The 25355-nt window shown below is 47.8% G+C and overlaps 2 protein-coding genes across 3 annotated transcripts; one reads left to right on the forward strand and one right to left on the reverse strand.

The window, feature by feature from the left end:
* Nucleotides 1–2936: 2936 nt before the first annotated feature.
* Nucleotides 2937–5349, reverse strand: LOC100281707 (ATPase, coupled to transmembrane movement of substances). The gene has a single exon (NM_001154627.2). The coding sequence runs from the start codon at nt 5149–5151 to the stop codon at nt 3067–3069; it is 2085 nt and encodes a 694-aa protein (NP_001148099.2). The 5' UTR covers nt 5152–5349; the 3' UTR covers nt 2937–3066.
* A 6408-nt stretch (nt 5350–11757) lies between these two features.
* Nucleotides 11758–13536, forward strand: LOC103630304 (thaumatin-like protein 1b). 2 transcript variants are annotated; one of them, XM_008651366.3, is made up of 3 exons: nt 11758–12140; nt 12262–12979; nt 13093–13536. In XM_008651366.3, the coding sequence occupies exons 1-3, from the start codon at nt 12065–12067 to the stop codon at nt 13232–13234; spliced, it is 936 nt and encodes a 311-aa protein (XP_008649588.1). In that variant the 5' UTR covers nt 11758–12064; the 3' UTR covers nt 13235–13536. The 2 variants fall into 2 exon arrangements, with proteins under 2 accessions (XP_008649588.1, XP_008649589.1); XM_008651367.3 differs by having other exon boundaries at nt 11766–12140; nt 12265–12979.
* Nucleotides 13537–25355: the final 11819 nt, after the last annotated feature.

A 25355-nucleotide genomic window follows, 5' to 3' on the forward strand; every position in this document is an offset into this window, starting at 1 on the left:
GCTTGAGAATGCGATGAGAAAGCTTCGGCTGTGGTTAAATTTTTCAGCAGCACAACAGTGCAATGGCAATGAATGTTGTGGTAGCTTCACATCTACCTGTCTGTTTATATAGTGCTGCAGGTGTGAAGGTAAATCGTCAAGTCGCCTGCACCCGTTGAACAGTCACCCGCACCCAATGAACGGTGGACCCCGGCGCGTGGGAGATGAATCGCCAGATCGCGCGAACCCGCCGCATAGTGGGGCCACCCCGCGCTCGGAATATTTTAATCGTTTCTCGGCAACGAGCTCAGGGAAGGTGTTTTTCGGACCTTCGGCATTCCGAAGCCTAGGAGAGTTTTTCACGGATCAAGCTCGTTATGAAAAACGATCTAGCACCGTGAAGGGGCTACTGTTGGGGGTCTGCTTCGTCGCCGAAGGTCCTGCTCAGAAGGTTAACACAGAAGCAACACCGAAGATACCATTCAGGGAGCTTCGGCATAGCGACACGCCTTGAGACGAAGGGTTGCACCGACTTAAAGATGCAAAGACCGATCGGCCCATGATAACCTGTGTCTTGATTGTAACCAGTTATAAAGGGTATAAATGTAAACTCGTACATGCTGCGTCCTGTGACTATAAATAGGTGAACAGTACCCCCGTACTGTTCACGCTGACTTGTATTCACTATTGCGTCATGCTTTGATTTTTCACCTTCTGTCAAGCCGAAGGTATAAATGTAATTCAATATTATTTCTATTTATCCATGACAATTGAAGAAAAGATATCAATAGTATTATATGATTACATGATTATTTATGTTGCCTTTTATATTTCATATGCTTCTTCTTCCATTAATCTATACTGCGATGATGAAGGTTCATCCTTCACAACCTTCGTCTGAAGATCATTATATCTTAAGGGAAATAATGCTTCGAAGGACGAAGGGCCTTAACCTTTAACGTTTTGTGTTGCCTTGTTCTTAACTCGTAGCATTTGAGAACAAGACCCCAATAGCTATATTGGGCATTGGGAGCTATAAATACACCCTCATTTTGCACTTTAAAGACATAAGAGCTGGACATTCACTCCTATCCACTAGAGCAACACTACAATTGAGACAAAAGCCTCACAAGTGCCATAAATGAGAGAATCAAGCAAGAAATAGCTACTCGTGTGTGTTGTGTGATAGTGCCTTGTGAAAATACTTGAGAAGAGAGAGTGTTCTGCCTCTTGTGATCATTTGCGCGTGGGGTTTTGACTCCTATTCGTTGTAAAGCTAGCAAGAGCCTCTTTAACTTTGTAGAAGGCCTTGAGAAGGCTTCAGCCTTTTGATTGACAAAGAAGGAAACAGTCAAATGGCCTTGGTGACTGTTGGAGAGAGGGAATGGGTTGAAAAAAGACCCGTCCTAGATGGACTTAACGGGGATTAGGTTCTTTGTGAACCAAACCTCGGTAAAACAAATCGTCCATGTCTCTTGTGATTGTTGTGCTTGTGATTTATTTTTCCTGTCCCTCTCTAAGTTCTCTTGTGTATTCTTTGTTGATGCTACTTCTTGTTGCTTAGAGATAGATTCTTATTTGAAGAAGGAACTCTTTGCAAGGAAGAACTTGTCTTCATACTAGTTATCTAAGTTCTCTTGCTCTATTCGTCATAGATATTCCTTTGTGTTGCTTTAAGTTAATTCCACGTTCTTTAGAAGCAACAGTTTTACAAGAAAAAGACTTAGCTTTGTACTCCGATTATTGTTCATCTTGTTCTAACCGCTAATCAGGGGATCATGTTTTGTTTTAAAGAATTAAATTTTAGGTTTTGCCTATTCACCGGAACGGTAGTTTCATGAGAAGGGATGTAATTAGGACTTCCAACAGGATTGGTACTAGGCTAATCGCTCCATAAAGACAAATTTATATTAAATTCTATCTAAATAGGCTCTAGGATTATCTAATACTTCTATTCTACCTCTAAAATGATGTACCTAAGTTCTAATCATAGCAATCCCACTTCTTAAATCTAGGAAAGTAAAAACATAGGTAAATTGCATACAAGTAAATCCCAAAAAAACAGAAAAGGAGAAACAAAAGCCATCTCCACAAAAAGGGATCATTTCTGTGATTTTGGTTGATTAGTCTATGATGAAGTACCCACCTAGGTTAACTCTCCCGATCAACGCTACTATAGAATCGCTTGAGCCACCCTATGCACCAAATAGTTCTCATGCTAATTGGGCTACCTACAAAAATGAAGCTTTTTTAAAAAAAAAACTTTTGCAACTATCGAGCGATGGCAATCTAAACCTCTCATATCACCTCATTCACATAATGGTAAATATGTTGCCACTCAACCCAAACAAAAATGTCACCTTAACATGTTACTCTCTATTTCATATTATAAACCGTTCTAACTTTTTTAGGTACATAACTTTTACTAGGTGCCTAGATAAACATCATTTATCTAGAAAATCAAAATTGACTTTTAATTTGAAATAGCGAGGTAATATCATACACTACACAGTGCTCGCACTACTTTGTTCGTTGGGCCAGCCCAGCTCAACGATCGGTTTTGTTTGTAATAGTTTGTGTTTCATCGACTGTCTTAGGGTCGAGCTCGGGAAGGGCCCCCAACATTTTCAGTTTGTGTCGCAAGTGGCTGGTGAACTTTGTTGTTGAGATGGTTCACCAAGCAGGCAAGCACTTCCACACGCCGAATACTCTGTCCAGTTGCTGATTTTTTGTTGATCTTGCACTTACAATGAACAGAATCATCCTCCAGCCTTACACTAAAGCTTGTTAACGAGCCAGAATTTGAGCAATTTGTTATTGAAATAACTGTGATTGATTACCAAAAATATATTCAGATTCCACAGCACGCCGCGGATTAACATTACTTTTACTTACTTAACACCAGTCCCAAAATATAGGAAAAAAAGTTTCAAAGTAAAGGAATACAACATAAGATATTGGAATAATTACATGATCCAATTTAATCAACCAATGACTCTCTTCACCTCCAAACAGAAAATGATGCATGATGAGACACAGAGCTGTTCGCCGGAATCAACCTAACCCTGCTCCCTGAAAAGATCACAATCACAGGGTGGTCTTGGAGGCCCTCCTGACGAGCACAGCCCAGCACAAGATCCTGTAGAGCAGGAAGAAGCCCAGCATGACTCCGACGTTGACCCACCTCATCCCCTCGTCGATACCCCTGTCCCTGAGCACGTCGGCTCCGGTCCTCAAGCACACGCCTCCGGGCATGGCGTCATTTTTTCCTCCCATCCACGCCACGCACCTGCCCCTTGCGCTGCCCCCGTACTCGTTGATGAGCAGCAGGTCCAGCGGGTACCTGTACATGGACACGTAGTACATGAACGCCCAGTACCTCGGGATGTTGTCCTTGGGGATAAAGTAGCCGGAGAAGAGGAAGAAGACGCCCAGGAACACGCAGATGAGGGCGTTCCCGAGCACGAAGTCCGGCGACACGGCGCTGAGGAAGAGCACGAGGGAGCTGGCCATGAGCATGATGAGCCAGACGGCAAGGACGAACAAGGCGAAGGCGGCGAGCGGCGTGGCGCGGAGCCCGGCGAGCCAGTAGAGGGGCGCCGAGAAGAGGAGCGACACGGCGAGGAGGCACGGCGCGAAGACGAGCGCGTTGGCGAGCACGTAGGAGGAGAGGCGGTACGCGCGCCTGGAGGCCTCCCGCATCAGCACGCGGCGCTCGTGGAGCAGGATGGGCAGGGCCTCCACGGTGGACGAGAGCAGGAAGCTGAGGGTGAAGGCGAAGAGGCCCAGCCGGAGCGCCACGCCGTCGGGGCTGTCCGGGCTGAGGCGGAAGTAGACGCTGCCGAGGCCGAGGCCGCCCACCACGGCCTGCGCGGCGCGCGCCGCGAACAGCTCCCGCGTGCGGTACATGGTGCGCCAGCAGCGCACGGTCAGCGTTGCCACCTCCGTGAAGCGGCTGCAGTAGCCTTGGTCCGGGACGTCGAGGCGTCGTCCACTGACAAGGCCGCTCACCTCATCCTCGTCGTCGGCATTGTGCTCGGCGATCCTGGAGCTGCTGTCCTCTTCGAGCTGGCCGGTGACCTCCATGGCGAGCTCGAGCGGGTTGAGCTGCATGGGGATCTTGTGGCCCAACCGCGCCAGTGCGTCCTCCAGCGACGCGAGCGTGCCGACGTGCGCGACGGCGCCGCGGGATAGCAGGAGCAGCGAGGAGATGTAGTGCAGCATGCGGTAGCTGGGCTGGTGGATGCTGAGCACCACCACCTGGCGCCGCGCGCGGGACACGTCGTGCAGCAGCTGCAGCACGTCCAGGGCGGACCGGCTGTCCAGCCCCGACGTGGGCTCGTCCAGCAGCAGCACCGGTGGGTTGTGCACGATGTCCACCGCGATGGACACCCGCTTCCGCTCGCCTCCCGACACCCCGCGGGCGGCGGACGGCCCGCCGCAGCCGTCCCCGCCACCGACGTAGCTGTCGGCGACGTCGGACAGGCCGAGCTCCTGCATGAGCGCCTCCACGCGCTCGTTGCGCTCCGCGGCTGTCGCGGCGGCGCGGAGCCTGAACCGGGCGGCGAAGAGGATGGTCTCGCGGACCGTGAGGAGCGGCAGCAGGTTGTCGTCCTGCGTGACGAAGCCGCAGAGCCGCCGCAGCTGCGCGCGGGAGGTGACCGCGTGCCCGTTGAGCGACACCGTGCCGGGCTTGGCGATCTCGGAGCCCGTGCCGCGGCCGGACAGGATGCGGAGCAGCGTCGACTTGCCGGCGCCGCTGGGACCCACGACAGCGAGGATGTTGGAGCTGGACGCGGTGAAGGACACGGACTTGAGCAGGCCCGCCGCGCCGGCGGCATCGGGGGTCGGCGAAGCGGCGGCGGAGGAGGAGTAGGACAGGAACGACGGTAGGAGGTTGGCGGCGCGGCGGCGAGGGGCGGGGCACGAGAGGTTGTTGACGGCAAAGGTGTAGCGGGGCGGTGATGGGAGGGAGAAGGAGGAGGAGGGCGAGGCCGCCGAGTCCGGTGGCGACGAGGAGGACGTCGACGTCGACATGACCAGCGCCGGGTCCAGCTCCGAGGACAGGTCCTGATCCATGGGCATCTCTGCAAGCCTCTGCTGATGAGTGGTGGACGAGGATGGCGCGAAGCGGCTCAGCAGATATAGCTCGCTGATCTCGTCGTCTTCCATTTGCAAATCACAGGCCAGCTCGCTTGCTTGGACGTGTTACGCACCCATGCACGCACGCTTCATCACGGCACCCACCACCACTAGCTTAGCTTGCCAATGGCGATCTTCTAGATCTTGAAGCTTTCCACCAGGAAGCACTCAGAACAGAGAGACAAGAAAGACAGGGAGGGGAGCGCGCGCGCGCTCTGCTTGCTTGCCTGGATGATTTGATCTGGCTGAGCAAATGGGAGAAGGAAGCCTGCGCGGCCTTGTACCAAACGGGACGTCCCAAGCTGAAGAGGAACGATTTCGTTTCGTCTCGTTTGGGTGAGGGCCGTTGAGACCCGCGAGCTACTGTGACCAAACAGCCATTTCCGAGCGTGTCGTGGCGGTTGCACCTAAACACCTAACCGGCTTGAAATGAGTCGGTCGAATGCCGTCCACGGGGCCTGCCTGCGTTTCGTGGCGTGTTATGTCGCTGTGCCGAGCGAACACTAACAGTCTGATTGGATACCTGCACATGAGCGCGCACGCTCGGACGAGGCTGACTGTGTGGATACACCAGCTTTGAGCGTTTCTGTGGATGCAAGTGAAATGACTTATGTTGCATCTGTTCATGCAGACCACGTCTTCCACGTACAGGTAACCAAACAGTAGCTCACATAAAGTCAATGCACACGATGATACAGAATAAGATGATGCGAGCAACCAATCAAGCAGTAATAAAAGCAAGTTTCAGCTTCAGTACGCGAGTAGCGCTCTTCCGCCGATAGACAGACGCGTTTAGCTTCAGTTTATTAGTCTTCATGCAGGCTCTGTATCGGGTGCACAAAGCTACACCGGTGCACATATACACAAACGAATTTTTGGCCATCGATCTCGTATCCGACAGTCCATACACAAATTGTACCTTCCGCAGCCACTACAGTCTCCTGATGCGGGCTGATTTGGTGACCAAAGATTACAGGTGGATTGAAGGGATTGAGAGGAAAATTAGTTCATTCCCCCCTCAATCTCTTCCAATCCCCTCGTGATCCCCTTGTCACCAAATCAACAGAGTCTTCTGAAAATCCCCTCTCCGGCCTTTTCTTCCCCACGATTAGATATGTCAATGTGAAAACCATCCCATCATATTTGATCCATCCCATACCCATCCACGTACTTATTATGGGTGCAAAATTCATCTCATACTCATTCTCATTCGGATTTAGGGTCCCCAATAGGTCTCCATCCCCAATTAAGAGATAACTAGGTACTAACATCTAGCACAAACTCTCCAGATTTCAGACATCACCATATCGACAAGCACTCATCCATGAACCATGATCAATTCATCCATCCATCAGAAAAGAAATTAGTACTTCGGGACCAATAAAAAAATGGAGAATGGAGTCTACTTACCTTCCTTGTCACCATCCGAGTTCGTTGGCGCTTGAGAATCCATGGTCATCACCGTCATCCTAGGCTCCTACCAGTCGGCAATGCTCCTCGTCGCTGGTGAAGTCGTCAGTGCGCAATGCCAACGCAGCTGTCTAGGCGTGCGACGGCTGGCTGGCTGGGCAGGGCGTAGCGTATGGTTGGTTATTTTAGGGCTTTGTTTTTTTACTAGTTAGCTAGTTGTCTTGTCGTGTTGCCTTGTTGGGCTAGGACCTAGGGTCTGGTGTGCTGTCGTGTTGAACTTGATGGCCGACTTGGTCTCAACTCATTCATATAAACAACACAGGTGTACATGTATTAAATACATATGGATAATCGGGTTCGGATTATTGCTTCATAAACCCATACTCGTTTACCTAATAGTTGGAAATTTTGTCTCATACCAATACTACCAATACAGACAATTTTTATATCATACCGAACCCTAAGGGCTAGTTTAAAAACTCCATTTTCATATGAGATTTCTATTTTTTCCAAAGAAAAATGAACTAATTTTACTTAGGAAATGAAAATCCCTTGAAAAATGGGATTTCCAAACTAGCCTTAATAGTGGAATTGACCATGTGTTAGCAGGTATCGGGTCCATTAACATCTCTACCCACGACGATGTCTTCCCACGTACAAGCGAGCGCCGCCCTCGAGGAACCCTGCCGCCGTTGACCTCGCGCTCGCCGACTCTGTCACCTGCCGCTGCCGTCCCCTACCAACGCCTACTTCTTCACAACGCCATCGCCACCTGCGTGTTGCCAACGTCTCCTGCCAACGCCACGAACACCGCTGCCCCTGGCCTGATGAGCCTAATCACGCTGGTGTTCCCCGTGACGTCGGGTCGTCCTCCCAGCAATGCAAGAAGACCGATTATGCCGGTGTTCCAGGATGCTTGTAAATACCCAAAATGTTCTCATGATGCTTGTAAATTCACAAGATTTTCCTAGGATGTTTGTAAACAAAAAATGAGATGTATTTAAATTCCCAGGATGTTTGTAAACAAAAATTCCAAGGATGCTTGTAAACAAAAATTCTCATAATTCAGATATCCCACGATTCAGATGATCCAGATATCAGAATTCAGAATTTTTTTCCAGATGTCCCAGAATTCATAATTCATCTAAACTGTTGACTGTTGTCCGGCTTGTGTATTAGAATTCATGTGCACTAAACTGCTAACAGGTGCACTTACATTGGTACATTAGAATTCAACTGCCTTCTCAGCTTGTGTATGTGAGCACACCTGGAGTAAGAAAAATAATCCAAGGAGAGCAACATACAAACTGGCACTGAAGCTGCATCAACACAGATTCATTAATTTGCAAGTGCTAAATCTCAAAACAAATAGGATTATACGGTAGAATAAAACATCAAAAAATTCTGCTACCTACTTATATTTATTTATTGGTTCAATATGAAAGTAGTATGCCTAGAATATATATGCACATCAGAGAAAGCAAGTGTCACCTGTTGTCGTGCTGTAGCAAGTGTCACCTCGGTGGTGGGTTGGTGGCGGTGATCTGGTGGCATTGGTGGCGGTGTTTTTCTTCTCTGTTCTTTGGCGTCGCAGACTCGCAGTCGTCTCCACCACGGCGCCTCTGAAACCTTCCCCGCAGACTCAGTTTATACTGGAGCAGATGACGGATCATCAGGCGCGGGTCGTCGATCGGTTGGATCGTATCCTCTCCAAGGTGGATGCTCTGTCGACCCACGTTGATCAGCTGCAGGTACAGGTTCATCTCAACACCGATGCAGTGGATCATGTGGTTCGTGATCAACAGACGCTGGTTGCTCAAGTGGATGCTACGGGTAAAGCAGTGGCTAAGCTTACCTTGGAACGCATGGCTCGGGATTTGGAGGATTCTGCTTCAGTCATTTCGGTGAGCCCTCTCTTCACCGTGTTCCTGTTGATATGACTCGTATGCCAGAAAACATAGGAGATGAAGGGCACCAATCCTTTCCCAAGTGGAATTTCCCTAAGTTCGATTGTGCTAATCCGTCCATCTGGATTGACAAATGTCATAATTACTTTCATCTTTACAATGTGTGTCAGTTTATGTGGGTCACTGCAGCATCAATGCATATGGAAGGAAATGCTGCTAAATGGTTTCAGATGTATAAACTTCGTCATCGGCGGGTTTTTTGGCTCTAGTTTGTGTAGGCTGTTCAGTCGAAATTTGGAGCATATGAATACCGACATGCTGTTACTGATTTGTTAGAATTAAAACAGTCTGATATTGTGGATGAATATGTTGCCTAGAGGGGGTGAATAGGCAACACATGAAAATTCAACACTTAAAACAAAATAAATCCCAAATTAGAGGTTAGATCAAGAGATGATCAAAACAGAGTAGTAGAAGGGAGCGAGAAGTTCTTTTGGACCTGTTACTCTTATGAATATGGAATTTACTTAGAGAGCAACTCAAGTGATTTAAATCAAAGTCCAAGCAAGAGAGCTTAGAGAGGGAGAGAGAGAAGAACAAATCGCAAGCAAATGTAAAACACACACAAAGAGAAACACATTATTTGTTTGATCAGAGTTCAGTTCCAAACAACTTACGTCTCTGTTAAGGTGTCCCTAAGGACCGGGTCTGTTTCAACTCTCTCATGTGATCCCAATGATCAAGCTTAAGCCATCGGATCTTGTATGATGAGAGATAGAGTCTTCGCAAGGCACTCCACAACCTGAAAACCTCTCACTAGTCTTTACAACAGAGAATCACCAACACAAGAGCAAGAGCACAACAACACAAATGCATATCACAAGAGCACACTCTTCCTAGAATGACTATCTCTACTCAAATGGGGTGCTGAGATCTCTCAGAATGTCTTGAAAGTGTTGCACAAGTGTTTGGGAATGAAGCACAACTCTAGTGGTTATTGATGTGTCGAATGGATTGTTTGGGGACGGTATTTATAGCCCAAATACCTCAATTAGTCGTTGCTAGAAATCTGCAAAATCTACTCTTTTCTCGGGTGCAACCAAACCTCCAACGACCATCTTAATCAACGGGGCTTGTCCTAACCTTGCCTGTCTGATGGCCCATCGGACCCTGCCACGTCAGTTAGTCGTTGGAGTCGACCGTTGAGCGCTAAAGTTTCTGTTGGACCTGACTGGTTTGGTACGCCGTATTAGGTCAGTGTGCTGAGGTCTTCAGCTCGCCTGTGTAGCCTTCTCTACACAATTGATTCGGCGAACCACCACACTGGTTCGGTGTATCAGGACACCAAAGAACTCTGTAGACCTCCCTGTGAACAAGGTCTAGTGCGCCACCGGACCGTTCCGGTGTGCCCCAAACCTGCTGAGTTGAAGTCCAAATTGAGCAATCTTCTTCATGTTGATTTAGCTTTCTTTAAGAGTGTCCCCATGACTTAAACAATAATTTGTAGTGAATGTTCAACTAGTCTAAGTCATGGATCTTCACTTCTTTACCTCATCCGACTTAGAATCTGATTTTGGCTCAAACTAGGCTCCAAAATCACCTTTTACAAAATATTTCTTCTCAAACCCTTTAAGGTGCTCAAAAAACATTCCTAAGGGTATTAGAACTTATACAAACTTGTGAACCGGTCATAGTTCAACTTATCCAAGATTTGCCTTCTAAGCCTCGATATAAGCCAACTATTGCATTAAGTGCTTCAATTTGACTCTTATGAATCTGCACTCATATAGTTAGCAAAACCGTTAGATCACAATATCGTGTCGGTCATCAAGCACAAAAACACTATAAAAAAGGCATATGACACATTTTCCTTTCAATGAGTAACCATACATGTATGCAGTTATATCACAGAGAATTGACCTATATACACATCCTTATATTATCTGCACTCAAATGTTTATTGTTGTGCTTAAATTTTGGTTTAACTATACTTTTCGTGTATGATACCAGACGTTTAAACTGTAGGGCACGCAACGAACGTGCGGCCCCTGTGAAATGGCGACTCAATTTTACCGAATACGACAGTGGATTACTCAAGAACTTACACACTGATGTAGGACCAACTTCAACTTGGTGACAATTATTCTTCTAATTCTCAGCTAAAGAGAACGCGTCAATTATCCTTTTAATTAAGAAATTTCAGCTAAAGGCAATGCGCCTTTCTGTAATGGCGCGGATCCTATTAGCCTTAGGTCACCTTGTTCTCCTTTTTCGGTTATGAGTTATGACTGAATGAGCAGAATGCTTTAGCAGAATCAGTGACCCTTTTCATGGAAATCATGGCCGTAAGAAAGCACACAAAAGCATAGGACTACTGCTTTCTTACGAATTAAGCAATGAGCATACTAATCAAAAAATGTTGTTGTTCCGCTTAAACTAGCATGGGCGTAGAAGGGTTTTTTTTTGCGAGCAGACTAATTGGTTTTCTTTTGAATTTGATTTGCCCCACTATGGGCAGTTTGGTTCAGCTTTTTTCTGACCAGCTTTTCTGAAAATCTGGCTGTGGGGAGAATCTGAATATTATTACGATTACGTGTGGAGGACGATAAAGTTGTTTATAGGGCTCAAGATCTAGAAAGTGACGGATTCCTACTATTACAACGACTCAACCGATTATGTATTTATGTTGATTTTGGATGTTTTTTGCTCCAACGAATTTTATAGAAGCTGGCTGAAAAGCTGAGCGTTTGACAGTTCGCGGCAGCTTTTGGTGGCCAGAAGCTACCAGAAGCCGAAACAAACAGGCACTATATGTCCCCAACAGTATATAGAATAATAACTTCGCCAACATGACCCCGACGATGATAAATGATCTTTCTTTGGTTATGATATGGTAGGGGGGGGTTTGAAACCATGCATATCTCCAATAAAAATTCTGAACAGTCATTTTGCATTGCTTGTGACTTAATATTGGATGCCCTACTCTGGTTCGTCGATGGTGTATATATGATCCCTGAACATAAAACCCGATGTGTATATGATCGCCGGCTTTTATTAGTTAGCTTTATGTGACATATATAGCAACATATACATGCATCATAAATCTCACTATTAGCTATATTATTAACCTTTGCTCTAAGGTTTCTCAGCCAACCACTGGACCGACAACTTTCATCAGCTGGTGGGCTGAACCGCGCGCCATGCATAGGCAATGCAAGGCGCCTTGTATTAGGATAATTGCGCGAATATACTACAATATCACGCAAATCATGTCGCACTGAACTTTGATTTAATTATATGTATGTTATAAACTTATAATACAACAAAGCAATAGCACATGAGAATAGGAAAGACGCCTTGTGTGAAAAGCCAAGGTCGACCAAAGCATGCAGAGCGGCATGCTAGATAGCCACCAGTCAAGTCCATCGCCACCATGCATGTTGGGACTTGGGAGAGGGAGAGTCTGAGAGAGCAACACTTATAAGTAGGGGACGACGACGACTAGGTACTCGATCACTAGCAGCGCCACCAGTCGCCACTCCAGCGCGCGCCATTGCCAAGTTGAAGCTCGTCGCGTACGTGGTCTTCTCATTTGCCCCTCACTTAACTTACTTGACTAGCTTGCAATGTCGGGGCATGCACGCCAAGCTTCGTTCGCCCTACTCCGCGCCTTCCTCGTCATCGTCTCCTTCCGAGCTGGAGGTACCGTATAACTAAGCTAGGCTACGGCACGCGCGCATGCATGCACGTCAAAGATCCATCCAGAATCTACTCGTGCTCATTTCTTCTTCTTACCATCCTGTGATTCGATTCGATCGATCAGCAGGTGTTTCGTCGACGAGAACATTGACCATGACGAACCACTGCGGGCACACGGTGTGGCCAGGCATCCTGTCGAGCGCGGGCTCGCCGGCGCTGGAAACCACCGGCTTCGCCCTAGAGCCGGGCCAGTCACGGTCGCTACCGGCGCCGCGCGGGTGGTCGGGGCGCCTGTGGGGCCGCACGCACTGCTCCGCCGACGCGGCGGGGAGGTTCGCCTGCGCGACGGGCAACTGCGGGTCCGGCCGGCTGGACTGCGCGGGCCACGGCGCCAAGCCGCCGGCGACCCTGGCCGAGTTCACCTTCGACGGCCACGAAGGCCTGGACTTCTACGACGTGAGCCTGGTGGACGGGTACAACCTGCCGATGCTGGTGGAGCCGCACGCGCCGAACGGCGGCGGCGGCGCCAACTGCCTGCTGACGGGGTGCGTGATGGACCTGAACGCCGCGTGCCCCGCCGAGCTGCGCGTCGGCGACGGTGGCGCCGGCGCCGGCGGCGCGGTGGCGTGCAGGAGCGCCTGCGAGGCGTTCGGGACCGCGGAGCACTGCTGCCACGGGGAGCACGGCAACCCCGACGCGTGCTGGCCCACGGCCTACTCGCAGTTCTTCAAGAAGTCGTGCCCCCGCGCCTACAGCTACGCGTACGACGACGCCACCTCCACCTTCACCTGCGCCGGCGGTGGCACGTCGTACGCCATCACCTTCTGCCCGAGCGCGACAAGGTGATGCTGCAAGTTCCTTCACCAGTTTTATCCATGCATTCCGCGCGGTGCAACCTACGATGCCGCTAGTCGTCTGGCCGGGTTTTAATTGTTTTGTTCTGAACGAACTGCAGTGTCAAATCGGTGGGAACAGATCCAGAAGCACGAGCGGCCGTCGGTGGCGGGCGAGTGCCGGCGGCGGCGGCGTGGCGCACCATGCCGTCGGTCCTTGTCCTCCTCGGCCTCGCCATGACGGCGCTTTCGCATGTCTTTTAAGCAAGTATCATCAGCCGAGTGGGCAGCAACGACAGTGGACAGTGGTTGCGTGCTTTTACCTTCTACACCAGTACGTGACCGGCACGTCGTACTCGTACTTCACATTGGTTTTGGCTGTTGACAGATCATGCTTCATGGTCGCTTATCTTTGTGATTTAGTAGTAGCACACAGATATATACCGTTGGAATCCACAAGCAGTAGTTTGGTTGTGATGCCAGAACGAGATGCAATAGGACGATCATTTAAATAAGATTGTTTAATTTATAGTTAAATGTTGAAATATGACTATTCCAGTGTTGTCTCTAATTGTCCATCAAAATTAAAGGGACTAAAAAGGATGCGGACGTGTCTGTCCTACTTGTCGCAGTTGTCCAGCAACCAAACTCATCATGCAAAACACATCGGCCGGCGACGTACGGAAGTCGTCCCAATGGTTAGGTTTCGGCAACCGATCGACCCAGCAGGCAGCATAATCTCTTGTCAACATGCAAATGAACAGTCAGCATATATGCATGCAGAACACACCGGCGAGTGCTACTGACGCTACGAAAGTGCGCAGGGAACGTGAACCGCGCGCGCGCACCATGCCCGTCCGGGGCTACGGGCTACCACACCGTTTCTGCTCACGCCCAGGCCCAACGCCTTACCCAGGCCATTCGGACGTGCGTTTCGTCTGGGCCCCGAAACTACGTCCCCCGGGGCGACGCGCCGGCAATCGGCTTCAGTGCTGGCCGCCGATACTTCATACCTGGACCTGCCGCTCGGGTTGTTTGGGAGCAAGGTAACTAGAGGAAACTAATGGTTAGTAGTTTGGGAACCTAATTTTTCTAAAGTATTTCTATTTAAAAAAATAGTTTATTTTCCCTTAGGCCCGTTTATTTCGTTGGAATTGAATTCTATTTTAATAATTATAATTTAGACAAAATTAATCAACTTCATATATTTATATATGTAATATTTTTATATATTATCCTAAATCATATAAGATAGATAGTTATATACTACATTTATGTTATAGTGAAGCAAGTAGAAGAGTGTGCTATAAGTTGTACATCGGAAAAATAACATGTAAATCTATAGAATTAATTTCCATCTCTCACCCTATGAATTTGAAATAGGCTTATATGATAACTTTGGAAAGTGGTGGAATGTCACATTCTAAAAAAATAGCATATTCTATTAGTAAGATTCCAATTCCTCAAAATGAAAGGAAACAAACGGGACCTTAGGAAAATGTAGTTCACAAACTAACCCTAAAAGGGACTGAGGGCACTAAAATATCGTCTTTCTATTCTATTTTAAATAGGAGGGAAATTCTAGCTCTCTCAATCCTCTCCAATTCTCTTGCTCCCAAACATGACCTAAGTAGGCAGCCCACTCCCTCATACGTCTTTCTCGGCACACTTCTATACTCACATTAGTCACCACAGCGAGCGGAGATCGACGATAGCTTGCTACTATCCTCGCACCGTCCATCGTGACCTCCGCGTCCCTCGACCAAAACATTGCCCTCGCCAAGCAATGCTCGTGAGGTACTGCTGGGTTCGATTTGGGGCCAAATAATAGGGCCATCCAACAGTGCTCTCTACGGGAGCATGGATGGTCCGTCGCTCAGGACCAGACGGCTCGCGACCTCACTGCAGGAGCGACTCCTCTCTGTGTTGCATAGAACGATTCATGCGTAGGGGCCAAATGGCCAGCGACGGCGTAGGATCATCTTATTTCTTGGAAAACTCTAGAACTCGTCCCTCATGAGGGATCCCGTCGGTAGGAGAGTTTCAAGGCGTGCCCCGGGGTCGACAGGCTATCCGGGACGTCCCTAGACGACGTAGAGTCGAAGAGGGATGAAGATTTAGGATTGGTTCAAAGATAAACTAGATCTAAATTACCCCTAATGCGATGAAGAACAAAGCAAATAAAGTATATTGTATTAATAGATTCAATTGTAGGTGCCCTCAATCGGTTGTACCCCTTTATATTTATAGCGAGATGTCTGGATCCGTTCTTATGTGTTTCCCAACATGTTATCGTGGATTAGCATATAAGCACGCGCGGGAAAGGGACTTTCGCACAAGAGCTAATCTAATCGTGGACCATCCAGGCTACACCCACGGTCCGTCTAGGGCGTGGACCGTTCGGGCCACATGGTCGAACCATCCGACCGTCCCCAGGTGCCACAAATAGTGCTCAACACATGCCCATGTATTTTGGATAAGCTAAGCGAACAAAAGCACCTGGTACATGCTAGAACCAACTTGATGTGAGAACATCGGTTTTCTAAGCATCTTGCCATACAATGGGACGATATTACTTTAGGAAACAATCATTTACTGCCTTAGGTAGCTCATCATCTTGCAAAGTCTACAACATGTATGTATTACCAAAGATCATATGTGTAACCTGTAAGGCCCTTCCCAGCTTGATGACCAATGGCCAAACTTGTGATCCCTACCCTTTAATGGCAAGACTGTCTTTCAAACTAGATCTCCCGCCTAGAACGACTTAGCATTTACCTTCTTATTTTAGGCATTAGCGCCTATGCTTCTGTCTTTTTCTCAATCTCTTTCAGAGCCATTAATCTCTTGTCGGTCACCTCATCAATATTGTCCATCATCAGAGCGTGATAGTCACCGACATCCAGAACATTTTGCCTACCAAACTTGATAGCATTGAGGCTTATGGAAGAGACATTGGCATCTTGTAGATTTTACGATCCAAACATTTTTAGGATTATATGTTGACATATATCGTGCCCCCATAAAATTTCAAGATTTTCCGATGCTATTTGTGTTTTATTAATTTCTTTATGCGAATTATCATTAAAATACAATTAAATCCATAAAATATGTTAGTATCGACCAAAAAATACAAATAAGTTAACAAGGCTAATAAACATTCTATAATAAGATAACCTTAAGTCTCCCACACAAAAATAATAAAGTGAAGTATTGATTATGTTGAAACTTGAATACTTAGAGTGATTTCACGTGTAACCCACACAACGTGTGGAAGTGAAATGCACGATACGATGGCATCTTGTGAATTTTATGGTCCAGACATTTTTATGATTATTTATGGACATATTTTGTGTCTCCGTAAAATTCCATAAATTTCTGAGGCTATTTGTGTATTATTATTATTTTTCTTAAAAAATTATCAAAATGCACACACATATCTGGATATCCGAGAATATATCTCAGAAGATATCCAGATATCCGAAATCTGACGGATACCAGCCATTCCATATTCGTATCCAATATCCGAACTATACTATCCGGATCCGATACCAAAAATACGGATATGTTGCAGATATCTAAAAACAATATCCGAACGAATAATTGGCCTCTTCGGATGGCCGGATGCTTGGATAATATTCATATCGTTTACACCCCTAGTTTGTTGTCAAAGTTGCACTGACTTCTACTCATGACACACTTGTGCCAACTTGGACCCACCAGGTCGACCTTTGATTAGCGATGAAAATGGACGGAAAACCCCTTCTCCCGTTTCCGCTCCCGCAATTCATCGTAAAAACGGGAGCAAGAGCGGAACAACCACGGACGAAAAATGGGTCCGAATTGTATGGGCTTACGGAAACAAACCATAACGATCGAAAATTAACTGGAACCGAACGAAAATTGCGTCAACAAAAAATAATCGAAAACAAATACTCACAAGGTATTGTATCCATAGTCAAAATTTAAATTGAACAGTCCACTAAACAGCGAGAAAATAAAGTCCACATCACCACATGATTACATGACCACGTAGCCAAACAAAAGAAAAATAAGTACACAGGAGTACATGACCACTAAGCATGATGACCACATAGCACAAATCCAAATCCAACAAGTAAACTTACACGCACTCAGCCTACATAAATTTAGTTCAGACACAATAACAGTTAACAGAGTAATAGTTAATCACACACTAATACAGTGACGCACATATAGACACAATAAAAGCATTATGAGGGATGGATATCCCCGGGTCACCAAGATGTGGACGTGCTTCATGGGCCGCCTGAAAGGCCCTCGATAAGTTGTTCAAGGGGCACATCGTGTGGCTCGACAGGTGGTAACTGAAGTTGACTTAAACAGATACGCACTAGATCAGGGTGGCCAATGAAATGCCGCAAGACTCGATCCACGCATGCAGGTGGTCGCAAGTTTGCGGAAGAGGCCAACTTAATGCTAGAAGACTCGGCGCAATCACACCAGGTTTTGTGAGAATCTTTGAGTTCTTGAGTTGGAGACTGTTTTGGGATCTCTCTCTAGGTTTGAATTAGTTCTTAGATCACTAAGATCTTCTAGTTTGCGCAGTTCTTGGTCATGGATTGATCTGAACTTGTTTAGATAAAAAAGGAAAAACCCCAAGTTTGTTCGGTTTTCTAATATGCGATTGAATTATAGATCCGTTTGAGTTCACATTTTGTGAACACCTTAGAGACTCACTTGTCAAGATGTGTGCAAAATTTTAGCTCAATTGGTATCTGTTTGGTTTGATTTTGCATTCAAAAACTGAATTTCGAGCTGCTGAAAACAACATTTTGAGCGATACGGTTTTGAGTCGTTTCAGATTTTTCGGTGTCCCTTTTGTGAGCCGTTTGTTCACTGGTCTTGTGTGAATCCTAGGAATATTTTGAAAACATGAAATCACTTGTTCTTTGGTGCGGTTTTTGGTTTGAGCGATTCTGTCATTTCCATTAAAATTTAGTGCTCAGGTTCCGGTTTTGAATGACAGAATTTTATTGGCTCTCATTCACCCCCTCCGGTCGCTTTTAGACCTTTTACAATTCCGACAAATAGATAATTATTATATTTTTTACAGATAATTTGGAAAAGTCAGAATAAGTAACTTTTTCAGAACCGATCCTCCTCGCTTTGCATTCCGTTTCGTGAGCTTTAATTTAAATGATCTGTGTAATAAGGACTAGTAATCCTCGACTCTTTACTTCACTAGTTCGTTTGCCGCTAATGTCAAATTTGGCACAACTCAAACCAGATCATATGATTGAGATTGGTGCACTAACATTTGTGATTTGGAAAAGAAAGGTAATAAAGCAAACCGCAGAACCATTTCTTCTTTTTATTTACGCCAGTTGTGTTTCCAGAGGCATTGTCCACGTGTTTTTGGACCAAAACGATGGCGTTTTTTTAATAACCATGCGAAACACCGCCAGAAGCCCAGAACAGAACAAAACAAAAGGTAAACTAGAAAAAAAAAACTCAGAAGATTCCGGTCATTGGAAATGACCAAACCAGCACCCAGATTACGAATCGCGGAACGGAGCGGTGCACGCCCGGCCTCGACGACGTTCGTTGGGTTTGCATTGGGGCGGTTCCGTCGTCGCCCGTCAAGCACGTCCGCCGATGAGACGAGCACGCGAAACATGTGGCGGAATGGGTGTGCTGACCGTACAGGCTGCAAAAACGCACGTGCTCACCAGAAGCAAGGACCGGCCTGCAGGGCACGGATCAAAAGCGCGGCCGGTCTCGTCCGTCGTCGGCGCGGCGAGCAAATCATTCACATCTCACGAAATTTGACGTGGTCGTCCAACTCGTCCGGTCCAGAGCGCTTACAGCCAGTGCCGTACTACGTACGTGCCAAGTATGACTATATATGTTTAGAAAACTTCGCTAAATTTGGTAGATAGATCATTAGACGTTCTAGAAAATTATTAAGTTAGAGCTCTACGTTTCTAGAAAACATTTGGATAAGTTATTTTATTTATTATTTATATTTAAAATAATTTTAAAACTTTTTAATTGATATTATAAATAAACATTTGGATAAATTCTTTTATTTATTATTTATATTTAAAATATTTTTAAAACTTTTTAATTGATATTATAAATTACAACTCTATACTGGATTTGCAACCTAGAGTATATATATGACAACGACATGTCTACGTAGGCCAGTAGTACGCAGCGTAGATGAAATACAAACTGATGGTACGGCGCAGGACACGTAACTTGATTCGATCGACGACCAACGGCTTTGCCTTGCACATGAGCACCGCTGCTGACCTACGAGCTTACCGCTTTGTCTATCAGATGCATGCACGTACGTACCGGTGAGGTCAAGTTTCATCGGGGACGGGGGAAAAAGTTGCTGCGTTCTTCAGAAGATAGCTGAATAACCTCCCTTTGAAATTTTGAATGAATGAATATGCGATGGTCAGCGCCGACATCGATAATCCTATAAACTATAGCTGGAGTGCTGATTAATGTGTGCCACCAGAAAATATATATGTCATCATCAAGAAACTACGCGACAATCTTTAATTTTATTTCTGAAGCATGCATGATGCATGCATGTCGGCTGACTGACTGACTGGGTGCACGCTACTGCAAAAGGAGATTCACCGGTTAAGGAAGCGGCGAAGCGCTTGATGGTTGACCGGCCGCCTCTATTCAATTACGTTTGATGAGGCAAAATAGTTATACCAAGCTATGGCAAATTTCGGTCAGCCATGGCCATGCGTGGACATGGACATGTTTTATTACTTTATTTTAGATTCAAAAGTAAGTTATATTATATAACGTAACTATTCTAGGTAAGCATATGTGCTACTATCAAGCATGTGTTAAGCAATGAAAGTATCTCATTTCCACCGCTTTCATTCCTTCACCACTAGCATATTACATTTGTTACTACAATGGGAGTGATATGACAAGTGTATCTATATCCGATGAGAGCATCAACTACAATCGATGTACATATAACCAAAAAAGGTACAAATAAACAACCATATACTTTTCAAAGAGAATGTACAAGGCAACCATTCCTAACATACGACCAAGGCTTAAAATGTCTTGACCACATCGGCGAACCAACCATAGGAGGCTTATCATGGAAGCGTTTTGCCTACGGGTGGTAATGGATCACGACCTAAATGTTTCTTCACAATTCATTTGAGCTCTTAATTAATTTTAGTTCAAAAAATGAACAGAAATAGAGCCAGATTCTAATCCGATTTGATCCTTAAATTTTTATAGTGTAAAATTTAGAGCCTATTACCACCCCTAGCTTTGCCCCCAAGTTTTTTCCAAGAACATTCCTTGCCTCCAACAACAACTCAAATGATCAGAGAAACATTCGAGTTAACTATTTCGAAACCTTAGTCATATTAAACTACTAACCTTCATGGTCGACCATGACTCGAGACCTTGTTATATGTTCGATACGTTCAAACTAGTATGGTTACAATGATATGATCCTTAACCGACACAAACAGGACTAAAAGTGCACCTAGGATCTCCATTTTCTATTGCTTTACCGATCATTGACCTCCGCTCGGTTTGCCATTATTGTTTTTCTTCATAAATTATGATGGTAAAATCAATATGAAACCTATTGTGAGCAATGGTAAGTCACTCATGTACTACCGGAATATCTAAGCTAGCATCTACATGAAACCTATCATACTAATAAGAATCATAGCATATGAACATTTATGCAAATGTAATCCAACAAAATACAACAACTTAATGAACACATTGCATGGTAATAAGTGCTTGAAAAAATATGGGTCATGCACCAAGGCTTGGCTTGGGTATAAATTGATTGTATGATAAGGTTAGTGGGGGCTTCAAGAACCCCATCAATGAGGAACTCCTATTACTCCTTGATAATTTCCTCATACTCTAGGTCAGTCTTCAATTGGTCCTAGTGGGTCCAACACAACAATTTGTGAGGCTTGATATTCATCACAAAAGTGCATACTAAGCATCCAAACAAAGATCTCTATGAGGTCATTAAATCCTAGAGGTGGCTCAAATTCTCTTTCATAATATCCTTGTATGGCTGTTTAGGAAACTCCAATTCTTTCCTTCTCGATGGAATATCATTCCCTCCTATTTATAGGCCAAGACAACAACAACAACAACAAATATTTCACACAACCCCTATTCTATCATGCAATACAACTTATTTTGTATGTCACAATCCACAGTGCAAATTTCTTCATGCATCATTATCCATTGTGCAAAAGCCTTTGCGCATTGAAATCCATAGCATGTAAAAATCATTTGTCAAGTTTTATTAAGGAATAATCCCCTACTAAATAGGTGCATAAGACTAGGGATGCTACAATGCATGCCTCTTGGATTAACACGACTCATTCCTTAAACTCTTTAGATCTAAGGAACACCCTTGAGAACTTTGAACGTCTTCATCATTACGTCACCCTTGGTGTGGTGGTAGCACTAGGAGAAGGCTCTCCAGTTAAGCTACCTTGGACACCTAGATGTAGCAGGGGTTTCTCAATCTAGGTGTTAGTCAAAGATTTATGAATAAAGGGGCATCGCCATTGGGTGAGTATTGTATTCTTTTTCTTATAATTGTACTCATACGACACCCCAATTCCTTGATAGTGATGACACAGTTAACACACTTGGCCTAAGTCTCATCACACTCGTTTGTGCTTTAGAGGCTTTTGAACACCATGATGACATTGTAGGTGGTTTGGCATTTTGAGCTTGAGGTAGGAGTAGTTTGGGATAGGCATCAACTAGGCATAACATGACCTCTCGCCATTAAAGTCGACCACCTAGAACAGTAGTGTTTCTTATCAAATTTGAGGGTATCACTAAAAATGACTGTAAGGGTGATAATGCTTAGAGTCATAACACATCTACATAGGGCAAGGTAATAGAAGGTATCCTTGTAGAGTATTTGCTAAGCTTATAGAAGGTATCCTTGTAGAGTATGTTGATGTTCTTACCTCCATTCATGAAGACCTTGGTCACCATAATGTTTTTATCATGGACTTGACCATTAGGGGTAAGCATCTTGCCTTGAAGACATGTTCAAGTTCCTCATTCCTATCTAAGGCGATTGCCCTCTCAAACTATCCGATGTGGAAGGTAATAGCAAGTGTTGTGACATTGACTTCATGCAATGTTAGCTTATGGTTCCTCTTGCCCTTATAAGCCTTGGGGCCACCAAAGATAATTGGATTTTATTTTTTCACATATTATTTGCTTCATGTCATATTGTCATCAAGCACCCAAAAGGAGAAGATTGTAAGGAAAACAATATTTGCTAATGTTTTTAGATAAAGTTCAAAGTATGCCCTTATCCAATTTAACTTTGGATTTGGGTGTCTCATGATCAACATTACTAGTTCAATAATAGTGTCGGGGACCATAATTAGGGGTACCCTCAAGACGCCTAATTCTCAGCTGGTAACCCCCATCAGCATAAAGCTGCAAAGGCCTGATGGGTACGATTAAGTCAGGGATCAGTCCACGCGAGTGACTCGATCACGCTTCACCCAAGCCTAGCCTCGGCCAAGGGCAGCCGACCTCGAGAGACTTCCGTCTCGCCCGAGGCCCCCTTTTTATGGCGGACACATCACCGGCTCGCCCGAGGCCTTGGCTTCGCTCAGAAGCAACCTTGACTAAATCGCCACACCGACTGACCAAATTGCAGGGGCATTTAACGCAAAGGTGGCCTGACACCTTTATCCTGACACGCGCCCCCGGCAGAGCCGAAGTGACCGCCGTCACTCCACCGCTCCACTGGCCAGTCTGACAGAAGGACAGCGCCGCCTGCGCCACTCCGACTGCAGTGCCACTCGACAGAGTGAGTCTGACAGGCAGTCAGGCCTTGCCAAAGGCGCCACGGCGAACTCCGCTCCGCCCGACCCCAGGGCTCGGACTCGGGCTAAGACCCGGAAGACGGCGAACTCCGCTCCGCTCGACCCCAGGGCTCGGACTCGGGCTAAGACCCGGAAGACGGCGAACTCTGCTCCGCCCGACCCCAGGGCTCGGACTCGGGCTAAGACCCGGAAGACGGCGAACTCTGCTCCGCCCGACCCCAGGGCTCGGACTCGGGCTAAGACCCGGAAGACGGCGAACTCCGCTCCGCCCGACCCCAGGGCTCGGACTCGGGCTAAGACCCGGAAGACGGCGAACTCCGCTCCGCCCGACCCCAGGGCTCGGACTCGGGCTAAGACCCGGAAGACGACGAAACTCCGCTTCGCCCGACCCCAGGGCTCGGACTCCGCCCTGGCCTCGGCCGAACGACTTCCGCCTCGCCCGACCCCTTGGCTCGGGCTCGGCCACGGCAACGGAAGGCAGACTTAACCTCGGCTTCGGAGGAACCCCCACGTCGCCCTGCCTAGGGCACAGACCGCCACGTCAACAGGAAGCGCCATCATCATCCTACCCCGAATCGACTCGGGTCACGGAGAACAAGACCGGCGTCCCATCCGGCCAGCTCCGCCGGAGGGGCAATGATGGCGCTCCACAAGCTCTATGACGACGGCGGCCCCCAGCTCTCTTACGGAAGCAGGACGACGTCAGCAGGGACTCGACCGCTCCAACAGCTGTCCCTCCGCCAGGCTCCGCCGCACCTCCGACAGCCACGACATCACGCCAGCAGGGTGCCCAGATCTCTCCGGCTGCCACATTGGCATGTACCTAGGGCGCTAGCTCTCCCTTCGCTAGACACGTAGCACTCTGCTACACCCCCCATTGTACACCTGGATCCTCTCCTTACGACTATAAAAGGGAGGACCAGGGCCTTCTTAGAGAAGGTTGGCCGCGCGGGACCGAGGACGGGACATGCGCTCTCTTGGGGCCGCTCGCTTCCCTCACCCGCGTGGACGCTTGTAACCCCCCTACTGCAAGCGCACCTGACCTGGGCGCGGGACGAACACGAAGGCTGCGGGACTTCCACCTCTCTCACGCTCGGCTCCGGCCTCCTCGCCTCTCCCCCCTTCGCGCTCGCCCACGTGCTCGACCCATCTGGGCTGGGGCACGCAGCACACTCACTCGTCGGCTTAGGGACCCCCCTGTCTCGAAACGCCGACAGTTGGCGCGCCAGGTAGGGGCCTGCTGCGTGTTGACGAACAGCTCCCCGTCAAGCTCCAGATGGGCAGTCTCCAGCAACCTCTCCGGCCTGGGACGGTGCTTCGTTTCGGGACTCTTGAGTTCATGTCCTTCGACGGCAACTACGACATGATACTTCTTCCACCGCCGCGCGACTACGACAATGGCGGCCGACAACCCGCCCGCCGGCGGCGGAATCGACGACGTCTTCCCCGCGTGGTGGAAGGGCAACATTCGGGCTCGCTCCGTTCTCTCCCCCGCCAACGGAGGAGGAGGCGGGGCCGTCAAGGCCAGGTGGGAGGCCGCACTTCGTCGGCCGTCGAGCGAATCGACGCCCCCGACGCCCCGACGGAAGGCACGCCGGACATCGACCTCGCGTTCAAGACGGAGGCAAGCGCCGTCCCCCCGCGGCACGCTGACCCCGAGCAAGAAGACGACGTCGGCGCGCTCGCGGAAAGCCTGCAGGACGTCGCCCTCGAACCAGAGATGACGGTGCAACCAGTCCCCGATGTGACTACGTCGCTCCTCGTCGACCAAAAGGTACCGACTAACTCCCATCTTGCGTCATTTCGACTCGGCCTCAACCCGCCAAACGACCTCGTTTTGGCGGGCGCACTCATTGAGGCGAGTGCAACCCCACTGAGGTTCCGTATGCGGTCGCCTTGGGACCGACTGACGGACGTCTCGACCTACGGGCCCTCTGGGTCCGAGGAAGATGACGATCCCAGCATCGGTTGGGATTTCTCCGGACTTGGCAACCCCAGTGCCGTGCGGGACTTCATGACCGCATGTGACTACTACCTATCCGACTGTTCCGATGGAAGCCGCAGCCTTGGCGACGAGAGCTGCGGCCCAAGCCGCGAATGTTTCCACATCGAGCTAGGGGATCCCTCCGAAGGCAACCATCTTGGCATGCCGGAGGACGGTGATCTCCCTAGGCCGGTGCCTCGCGCCGACATCCCACGGGAGCTAGCTGTGGTCCCCACTCCAGCGGGGGGTTACGACCCACAACTCGAGCAAGTCCGCGAGGCGCAGGCCAGGCTCAACGAGGGAACAGGAGCGCTTGAGCCGATCCGTCGGGACGTCGGACAGGCATGGGTGGGCCAACCCCTGGCCGGAGAAATACGTCACCTGCCCCAAGGTCTCCAGCACCGCGTCGCCAACGATGTCAGGATCAGGCCGCCGCCCGCATCCAGCGGGGTTGGTCAGAACCTGGCAACCGCAGCAATGCTCATCCGCGCGATGCCGGAGCCGTCAACCACCGAGGGTCGGCGAA

This window comes from Zea mays, chromosome 6 (genome assembly GCF_902167145.1).
Source record: "Zea mays cultivar B73 chromosome 6, Zm-B73-REFERENCE-NAM-5.0, whole genome shotgun sequence".
Classification (NCBI taxonomy): Eukaryota; Viridiplantae; Streptophyta; class Magnoliopsida; order Poales; family Poaceae; genus Zea; species Zea mays.

Coding starts and splice junctions, on each gene's coding strand:
- LOC100281707 (NM_001154627.2), bottom strand. CDS start 5,151: ATGGAAGACGACGAGATCAGCGAGCTATATCTGCTGAGCCGCTTCGCG.
- LOC103630304 (XM_008651366.3), top strand. CDS start 12,065: ATGTCGGGGCATGCACGCCAAGCTTCGTTCGCCCTACTCCGCGCCTTC. Junction 12,141..12,261: donor CGTCTCCTTCCGAGCTGGAG/GTACCGTATAAC, acceptor TCGATCGATCAG/CAGGTGTTTCGTCGACGAGA. Junction 12,980..13,092: donor TTCTGCCCGAGCGCGACAAG/GTGATGCTGCAA, acceptor AACGAACTGCAG/TGTCAAATCGGTGGGAACAG.